This window comes from Arachis duranensis, chromosome 10 (assembly GCF_000817695.3).
Source record: "Arachis duranensis cultivar V14167 chromosome 10, aradu.V14167.gnm2.J7QH, whole genome shotgun sequence".
Lineage (NCBI taxonomy): Eukaryota > Viridiplantae > Streptophyta > Magnoliopsida > Fabales > Fabaceae > Arachis > Arachis duranensis.
The window spans coordinates 2,633,423-2,643,705 of record NC_029781.3 but is presented as its reverse complement, the minus strand read 5'-3'; the positions used below and the strand labels follow the sequence as shown (position 1 = coordinate 2,643,705).

Here is a 10,283-nt window from a genome sequence, read left to right as displayed (position 1 = left end):
TCCTGCTGACGTCAAGCTTGTTCATGATGTTGGTGATATTGGCGTTTGTCAATATCTTCAGGTATGATATTTTGATTTGGTTGTTCTTGGTAGTGTTGATTTGTGCTGGTTTGATTGAGTCATTCTTGTTGTTTTAGGTGATGGGAGCTCAGCTAATGTCTATCGGTCGAACTCAAGAGCTAAAACATGCTCGGGATGTATTCGACAAAGCTGCTGTTGATCAGTTGATGCAGGAGAACTTGGACAAAGGGAATAAGCTTCGCTCTGCTCTGGACTTAGTGGATTCGTTGCAAGAGAAGTTAACTGCCGCTGAGGATGCTAGAAAGAAATTTGAAGAAGAGAAGACTACTCTGGAGGCTAGGTTTGTGGTGCTTGGCATCGAGAATAAATAGCTTAAGAATGATAAGGAGGATCATGGCCTTGAGATGTTTGCTGCCGAGTTTGATAGGGCTGTTGAGCAGGCGAAGCTTCTAACTCATGATACAGATTTGTCTGTGATGGATCCGTGCAATGTTGTTGTTGGTGAAGAATTGGTAGAGGATGAGCAAAATGATGGAGAGGGGGAGGGTGAAAATCCAGATGCTTAATGTACTTTTGTAATGGATTAGTCTTTATACACTATTTTTTGTGCATGTATTTGAAACTTCTGGCTTTCAGCCGAGGAACTGTTTGGTGTAGTTGTTTTGGTACTATTGGCTTTTAGTGTTTAGCCAAAAACATTTGGTGTTATTTAACTGTTGGTTTGTGATTGCACTTTTAGTGCGTATTTGGTAATTTATGTTATTGTCTTATTTGAAAATCTTTTTGCATGATTGAAGCTCATCTTATGAGTTAGTATTATTTGTTATGCGACTCGGCCGAGTATGATAGGAAATAGATATGTGAAGTAACTTATAGTTGCTGTGTTGTAAATTTCTAATAACTACAAAGACACAGGGTGGTGTGCCTCATTAAAACCTCTCCAGCAAAACCCAACTTAGGGATAAAATATGGTAGTAGAAAAAAGAGTACATCACCGTGTCTGACTTATAGACTAACTGTAGTACAGTTTTAAAGAATAAATGTTTCAATTATTTGGGAGTGTTACTCCCTCCAGTGTTTGGAGTTTGTATGCCCCTTTGCCAATAATTCTGTAAATCCGGAGTGAGCCTTTCCAGTTGGCACTTAGCTTTCCATGCCCTGATGGTTTTTGTACATCCTTTATCTTTCTAAGAACAAGGTCGCCTTCTTGGAATGTTCTCGGTCTGACTTTCTTGCTATACTTCTGAGCTATTGCTTATTTTGTAGCAAGTTGTTGAAGTGTTGACTTGTTTCGATATTCTTCGACGAGATCCAGCTCGGTTCTTCTGTTTTCTATATTGTCGCCTTCATTCAAGCTTTTGGTCCGAGGAGACTGTAGGGAGATTTCGACAGGTAACATGGCATCGCACCCATACACCAGCCTGAAAGGAGTTTCTTTTGTTAATGATTGTTCTGTTGTGTTATAGCTCCATAGTACCACTGGAATGAGTTCGGCCCATTCTCCATAGTTTATGGGTGTTCTACGGATGAGAACTGTTGAATGATTTTGAAATTTGTTAAGAAAGTTGTGAATTTTTTGTCTATGAATTGTCTACCGTTATCAGTTATAATGGAATAAGGAATACTGAATCTATAGAGTATTTGTCTCCATACAAAAGATATCATTTTTTCGGAAGTTATTTTTGCCAATGGTATTGCCTCTATCAATTTTGTAAAATAATCAATAGCAACTTAAAAATTTAACCTGTCCTGGAGCTGGTGGAAAAGGTCCGAAGATGTCCAACCCCCATTTATCGAAGGGCCAGCTTACCTCTGATGAATGCAATTGTTCAGCTGGGTTGTGAATGATTGGTGCGTGTCTTTGGCAATGGTCACAATGTTGAACCTTATACATGCAATCTTGTTGCAGTGTTGGCCAGTAATAGCTTGCTCTAAGTATTTTGGAGGTCAAGCTTCGTCCTCATATATGCGTTTCGCAAACGCTTTCGTGAACCTCATTCATTGCCAACTTAGCATCTGTTGCATCCAGGCATTTTAGAAGAGGTCTTGTGAAACCTCGCTTGTATAGTTCAGAGCTGAGTAGTGTGTAGAAACTCGCTTTTCTTTTGAATTTCTTCTTATTTTGGATGCTGTCGGGCATTTGACCTATTTGTAGATAATATATGAAAGGCTTTCGCCAGTCTTCTTCCTGTGAAATACTCGAAACTGCTGCTAGCATAACACTAGATTCATCAAGTGTTAATTGAGATAAGGTCGGTGTTTTAGTTTGGCTTCTGGTTGTTGCTAATTTTGAAAGAATATATGCTCTATCATTTTGTTCCTGAGGTATGTAGGAGATTTCAAATTTTTGAAAACCATGAACAAGAGTGTTGACAATAGCATTATACTTTTCTAACAGTGGGTCTTTTACTTGAAAGTTACCTGTTACCTGTTGTACTACAAGTAAAGAATCACATTTGACGCTCAGTTGAGTGATGCCTATTGTGTGGGCTAGTTTGAGTCCTGCTATGAGTGCTTCATACTATGCCTGATCGTTGCTTGCATGGAAAGTGAATTGTAGGGATTGTTCGAAGGCTGTCCCTTGGTCGTCTTCGAGCAATACTCCTGCTCTAGAACCTTTGTTGTTTGAAGCTCCGTTGACATATAGTGTCCAATTATTTGTGGTTGGACTAGGCTCGTCTACTATGAGTTCTGCAAAGAAGTCTGCCAATGCTTGAGACTTTATGGCTCATCGGGATTGGTACTGAATGTCATACTCGGATAATTCGATTGACTATTTAATTAGTCTTCCAGCAAGCTCGGGCTTTGCTAAAATTTACCGGAGGGGTTGTTCTGTTCTGACTATGATGGTATGACTTTGGAAATAGTGTCACAGACATCTGGCTGTTGTTATTAAGGCCAGGGCTAATTTTGGATATCTGACCTCGGCGTGTTGGAGTGGCTTGCTGATGAAGTATATTGGGTACTTTTGCTTCCCTGCTTCTATTATTAAGACAAAACTAATAGCATGATTAGTAACTGATAAATAGATGTATAAGGGTTTACCAAGTTCTGGTATTTGAAGAATAGGGGGTTCTGATAATATGGTCTTGAGCTTGGTAAAGGCCTTCTCACATACCTCGGACCATTCAAACTTTTCTTGCTTTCTTAGTGTCTTAAATGCAGCAAGCCGACCGATAAGTTGCTAAACTTCCTTAACTGTCCTTGGGCTTCTCATGTTTAGCATTGCTTGACATTTTTCAGGGTTGGTTTCAATACCTCGGCATGTGAGCATGAAGCCGAGGAATTTCTCCCTTGGTACTCCGAAGGCAAATTTTTTGGGATTGAGTTTCATGTTGTACATTCGAAGTTGTTGAAAGATCTCCTTTAGGTCATTAATGTGATTTTCCGCATGTATTGTCTTTGCTACCATGTCATCGACGTAGACTTCTATGTTTCAGTTAATTTGGTTAGAAAAGATTTTGTCAATAAGTCTCTGATATGCTGCACCTACATTTTTGAATCCGAATGGCATGACCTTATAACAAAAATTTTCATTGTCAATAATAAAAGCAGTCTTATTCTGGTCAGCCAAATACATTAGTATTTGGTTATAACCGGAATAAGCATCTATAAAGCTTAAGCATTGAAAACCGGAAGAGCTGTCAACTAATATATCGATACATGGGAGGGGGTATACGTCTTTTGGACATGCCTTATTGAGGTCTGTGTAGTCCACGCACATCCTCCACTTATCGTTGTTCTTTTTAACCATGACCACATTTGCTAAATAGGTAGTGTATCTGAGCTCTTTGATGAACCCAACGTTGAGAAGCTTCTGGGTTTCTTCCAAAAAAGCTGCCCTTTTGTCTGTGCCGAGGTGTCTCTTTTTTCTGAGCTATAGGTCAGATTGATGGATTGGTCGCCAGTCTGTGGCATATGACGTTCGGGTCTATTTCAGGCATGTCTGCTGGGGTCCATGCGAAGAGGTCGGCATTTTGTCTCAACAGTTCGGTTAGTTTTTCTTGCTCTTCTTTGTTTAGTGCGTTTCCAAGGTATGTATATTTGCTTGCCTCGTTTGTTAATTGAGATTTTGTGAGGTCATCTGTTGGCATTGGTCGCTCCTGATGGTTGGATCTAAGTCTGCCAATGGGGGTAATTGCTCTGAGTTGTATACTACTTAGACGTACTGTTGCTCAGGTTGCCTCAAATATTCATTCTTTAGGCTGGCGTTGTAACACTACTTGGCCTCTCTCTGATCTCCATGAATTGTTACTACTTTGTTATCTTGTGAAAGAAACTTAACACACAAATGTACAGTGGAGATAATAGCATTGAAGGCGTTTAAAGAAGGTCTGCCTAGAATTATATTATAGGGACTTTTGCAGTCGACAACTAAATATTGTATGTCCATGGTTTTATAGTTAGGATAATTTCCAAGTGTAGTTTGTAACCAAATATAACTTCGTATTGGAACTCACTCACCTGAGAAACCTACCAGTTCCCCCGATGATAGTTGGAGGGCTTTATTACTTAGCTTCATTTTCTGGGATGTTGAGTAGAATAGGACATCTGCGCTACTCCCAGGATCCATCAAGACTTTCTTTACCAATGATTCTCCAACCTGTGCAGATATGACCATTGGGTCATCGAGGTTGCGGTCTTTCGCTTTGTAGTCTTTTGGTGGGGGTATGAGATCTTTGGTTTGTCTGGGTTGATAGGTTGGGACGAATTTGATCCCGTTACTGACATCATAGTTCGGTAGGATCTCTTCCTGGCCGAGTTGGTATATCCTCCCCCTGCAAAGGCACCAGAGATACAATTTATTATTCGACGTGGTGAATTAATATATTCATTTACCTTCTTCCTTTTATCTGGAGAATTGTCAGTTGTTTTGAAATGTTGGCCAAAGTCTTCCGCATTCCCTTTTCATCCTTGCGTATCGATGTATTTGTCTAATAGGCCTTGTCAAGCTAGTTTTTCAGGTAGATCCTTTGCTATGACACAATCATCTGTCGTGTGTCTGTATTTCTTATGGAAGGTGCAATATTTGGATTTGTCCACATATCGCTGGTCTTGGTATGTGCTTGTGTTGCTTGGAGGTTTGATGAGTTTTAAATGCAGAATGTCTTTGATGATGTCTTCTCTTTTGGTGTTGAGAGGAGTATAACTGTCAAACTTTGGTGTGAGTTTAAATGATCCTTAGTCTGTACTGTTGTTTGCATACTTGTTTTGTTTCTCATCCTCCTTGCTTGAGGTAGGCTTCTCTACTTTTCGCTGTTGTCGGAATTCTTCAATTTCAATTTAGCTTGTCGCTTTTTCTCAAAACTCAGCTAGGGTTTTCAGCTTGGTTATGACTATGGTTTCTTGGATCTTCCCGAGACAGAGGCCACTTTTTAGGGCATGAAGATGTACTTCTAGAATTAAGTTAGGTATTTCTATAGTTGCTTCAACGAATCTTATCATGTAGTCCTTCAGGCTCTCGTGTGGTCCTTGCTTTATGGTGCTCAGGTAGTCAAAATTGTGCACGTATATTTTGGATGCAGCGAAGTTGTTGACAAAAAGATCGGCTAACTAAAAGCTGGAAATAAATCCTTCGGGTAGGTTAAAAAACTAAATCAGGGCGGTTCCATCTAAGAACGTTGGGAAAGTTCGACATAAATTGGGTTGGATTCTTTATTCATAAACATAATTGTGTGGAATTTGGTGACGTGGATATTGGGATATCTTATCCCTTCGTAAGGTTTCAAAGTCATTGGTAGGGTAAAGTTCTTAGGCATTTGAAAGCTAACAATCTCCTTCGAAAAGGTGTTAGTTCTTTTCGTGATTGTTTTTTGGGGGAGTTGGTATAACATGCTTAGCCTCCGATGTATGCTCGTCATGGTCGTCTTTGTTTTCAGCATTCTTGTGCTCTCCTCCCTTGCTCTGGCTGTGTTGTTTCTGGCGTAAGAGTTCGACCATTTTTTGGTTTTCTGTTCTGAGGGATTCATTAATGGCCAGAAGTCGGCCGGGTTAGCAAAAAAGAGAAAAAAGTACAGAAAATATTTTCAAAAGTTGTGGGGTTAGAAAGCGGGCCCCACGGTGGACGCCAAATATTCCTGTGGGTAAAGACGTCTCCGAAGTATAGCTCGTTCTGCTAATGCTCGAACTAGCTTTCCTTGGATAAAAAGGGCAGAAACGTTATCTTCTTGTAAGGGCAGCGGCGTTGGTCACCTGCAAAGGGACTCTAATGCTCAAGTAAGTAAAAGTAAGAGATTATTCAGAAGAATACGAAATGAGTAACGTACCTGTGAATGAATGAGTTACTCGTATATATTGTGTTATTTGGAGTAGTTATTAGTATTTGTGTTACTGGTTTGACGGAGTCATTTGTTGATACTCCGGTATTTGCGGTTTTAGTGGTTTTTGTTGGAGAGGATCTCGGGGAGATTATCCGTTTTGGTGGAATTCGATTCCGAGGTTATTGTTGTGGGTCAGTTATTAGATAATGGATCACCACATTTTTCTCCTTTTTGTTGTTGCTTATTATTAATGGACATTTTTTAATTTTTTTTTTGTTTTTCTTTTTTTAGATGACACAGATAGTGATTAATTGAACCGTGAAGAAGTTGCAGTAAGTGGTGGAGGGAGGGAGGGAGAGTGAGAGAAAAAAAAGAAGTGGTGTTGTTTGTGGAGCAACGAACATCTTTTTCTTTTCTTTCTTCTTCAAGCCAACTCTTCGTACAGAGCATACTATAACACTTCTACCTTTTTCATTAACACCTTCTCTTCCATTCTTGCAAATGGATGTCGACCCATGCTCTCTATTGCTGCTCAGTGTGTTAGGATTTAACAAGTTACGAACAATTCCAAAAACGAACAAGAAGAAGTTATAAAAGATTTTTCTCTATTAAAAGCGACGTTTTTTTAATTATGTGATTGTGAAAGTTAAGCCTCTGTCAATTTTATATTGTCCAACTAAACACATAAAGAGACATGTTAGCGAATTCACACACTAAGTTAAAGGTCTAATGTGATATGTTAGTTTTTTTTTCCATTAAGACTTGACAAAAAAAGAAAAACACCTTTAGAGACTGCATTGTATTATGAATGTAAGGAATAGGGACCGAAGTAGAGTTTTTTTTATTTTAAGAGGTTACGTTGTGATTTTTAAAAATGGAGAATGACCAAATTGATAGTTTACTACTCTAAATAAAAAAAAAATACCTTTTTTATTGAAGGTGATTTAATAAGGTAATATTTTTATTAAGTATGAAGAAAAATATATGGAGGATGAAAGGTTGAGGGACCCACAAGGGCGGGCAGCAAAAGTAGCAGCCGGGGAGGTACTACAGACTACAGTTACAATAGGCGTTGGAGTGGGTCCCACTGGTGTTCCCATGTTCAGGTAATACACGTGCATGCCAAATGCTATTATCTGCACTGCACCGGTGGGCCCCTTCTGCGGCAAACCCTTTCCGCCTCCATGCTCCTTATTGCTTCATTACTCCTTCACTCCCTTGTACGCGCCATCCTTTTCCCAATTCCCACGCGCCTCCATCACAGCGTTACAGATGCAAATATGCATGGCTATCATTCTGTTGGTTCCAATTATTTTAGTGCCTTTGGCTGCAAACAAAGTGCGCCAAGTCATGGCAAGTTGAGAATATATAATCTAATTTTATTTAATTATATTATTTTTGGATGCGGATCTGCGGATTACACATGTTATGCCATGCCAATAGACATGCATCGATTTCCATTTGACATTTTATCTCCAAAAGTGAATGCATGTATAGTTCTCGCGTTATGTCTCCATTGTATTGGACCATACACTAAGGAACCTTTTTTATTCCAAGTTTTGTATTTGAGGCCTGCCTGATTCACATTATGAGTTGAACATTTCAACTACCAAACTTAGGATAGTATTTACTAAAAACAAACCCAAATTGAAAGCATTGACAAATTAAAATGAATTAGCACCGCCAGTCTAATAATTTTTGTTTAATTTATACGGCAAATTAAAAGTATCCCATTATTATTATACAATATATGGTGCGTACAAAAGAATGGAATGGACGGTGTTGGCAAAATTGGTAGAAGTGAGGGCACAGGAGAGGACCACAAAACGAAAATCAAAGTTTGAAAACGAGTGTATGTGCTTTCTATGTATAGTGTATACCTAGCTAATAGATGATGCTGCAGTGGTTGGTTCCCTAATAGGAATGTGAATTCAACAAAAATGGTTTTCGTTTGGTTGCTACCCAACCTATCGTTACCAACTTACGTGTCCTCTTTGAGGGACCTCTTACAATAAGTCGGCAGGCGCACAATGCAAGCTGCCACCAGCTTAACCCTAAAGAACTTCTTCATCATAATTATTACCATATTTTATTATTTTTATTATATAAAGCGAATTTAGCTTATATTACGCGATCATTGGTATACATATGTTCTTAATCTATTTATGACTTGAGTTTTGTTTCAAGATCTATGTTGCTGTATATTAAATCTGAAATTAGCAAATTAAAATTAATAAAGCAAACAAGTGGTATGAAGGATGATTAGCAGAGATGAGAGATGAAAAGCATGTGTGTACGTATAGTATGATAGATACTGATTGATTCAAGTGATTTATAGTTGAACGTCGTATAGTTAGAAGAAGGGACAAAGATGAGGCAATGGAATAAGGCCACGTGTGAGAGGGAGATGTAGATTTGAATCCCCACGCTGTATTAGGCATTGGAGTCAGCTTCAAAACACAACACGCAATAGACATCTGTCACGTGGCGTCCTCTCCTCAATCAATCATTCACCATTCATTCCCCTTCTACCACCACCAATACTCCAACCAGTCTGGCCGCCTCTTTAACAACACCCAATTAATAATACACGCACTTAAATGGATCATCAAACATTTTCATATTTTCATCTTACTACTATTATTGAAGCCAAAAACTGCACTGCGCTGCAAGTATTAGTTTATTACAACTGATTCATGATCATCATTAACAAAAACTAGTGGCAGTTTCGTAATTAACATTGGGGTTTCCGGAACAACAGAGATCCAAACGGGATCGTTTAGTTTCCCAGTCGCAAAAAATTGGACACAACAATAATCGCCTATCTATTCTATTCACAAAACGATTACCTCTTCTTTCAAGCCATCTCTTGTGGAGGAGGTTCGTTCAGGTCTAGAACTAAGCCTCTTCCGTGATTCTTAGCGACATCGCCGTCGTGCTGGTTCAGATCAATCACCGACGAAGAGTCCGAGTCACTCTGCGCTCCCGCCGCCGCGGGACGGTTATAACCAAAACCGAACTGGCCGTGACCAACCATGCCGGCGCGCAGCACCGCGTCGAGGTACAGAGCCTGCTTCGCCGCCGGCATCCGGCAGGGAAACACAGCGAACGGCTGCTGGAATGGGAACCGAATGGATCCGGAGAATCCGGCTCCAGCGGGGGCCAAGTTAAGGTCTAAGGGCGACGAATCAGCTGCTGCGGTGGCAGCGGCGGAGTAGGAGTCGCGGTCCCGGCTGGAAGATTCGACGGTGCTGCTCTGGCTGGGGCTGCGGTTGTTGTTCTTAACGACGACGATGTTGTTATTGTTGTTGTCGTCGGAATCAGGAAAGGGGAAGTTGGTCTTAGCCTTTGGGCCACGGAACTCTCGGGCGGCGGCGTCGTATGCACGCGCTGCGTCCTCGGCGGTGTCGAAGGTGCCGAGCCAAACGCGGCTCTTCTTGCCTGGATCTCTGATCTCAGCAGCGTACCTTCCCCATGGCCTCTTCCTAACACCCCTAAAATGTACCTCTTTAACGCCGGCGCTAGCTTTGCCGTTAACCTTAACGGCAGCCGTCTTATCCCTGGGAGCCATAATGAGTAATATTAATTTTTGGTTTTGGTTGGGAAGAGTGTGGGTAAGAGAGGGAATAAGGTGTAGAGGAAACGGGGGAGCAAGTGAGCGTTTATATAGAGATACGAGGCATGGGCTTATGCGGTTATGAATTCTGATGAATGATGGATAACACGATGGAGAGAGTCAACAAGGAATTTGACTGTACATATGCTGTGGTGTGCTGCTGGTAAGAAAGAGGCCCAAATTACGAAACTAGTCCCCGAATTACGTGGCATGTGGGTTGTCTACATAGCAGACAATGCTCTCTCTCTTCCTCCCGCACCTTGTTTCTCTGATACTTCCTTTTCTCTTGCTAATGCTTGGGTTCAATGCACTCTCTCTCACGCGCGCTTTTTTTAATTTATTTTTAATGTTGCATTTAGTTAGTTATTAATTATTGCTTTGTGGTA

At 40.5% G+C, this 10,283-nt stretch overlaps 1 protein-coding gene across 1 annotated transcript; it reads right to left on the bottom strand.

Moving 5' to 3' along the window:
* Positions 1 to 9,136: 9,136 nt before the first annotated feature.
* Positions 9,137 to 10,124, bottom strand: LOC107468288 (ethylene-responsive transcription factor 4). Its single transcript, XM_016087550.3, has one exon. The coding sequence runs from the start codon at positions 9,850 to 9,852 to the stop codon at positions 9,139 to 9,141; it is 714 nt and encodes a 237-aa protein (XP_015943036.1). The 5' UTR covers positions 9,853 to 10,124; the 3' UTR covers positions 9,137 to 9,138.
* Positions 10,125 to 10,283: the final 159 nt, after the last annotated feature.

Bases quoted from the DNA above. Each gene is read 5' to 3' on its own strand.
- LOC107468288 (XM_016087550.3), bottom strand. From the start codon at position 9,852: ATGGCTCCCAGGGATAAGACGGCTGCCGTTAAGGTTAACGGCAAAGCT.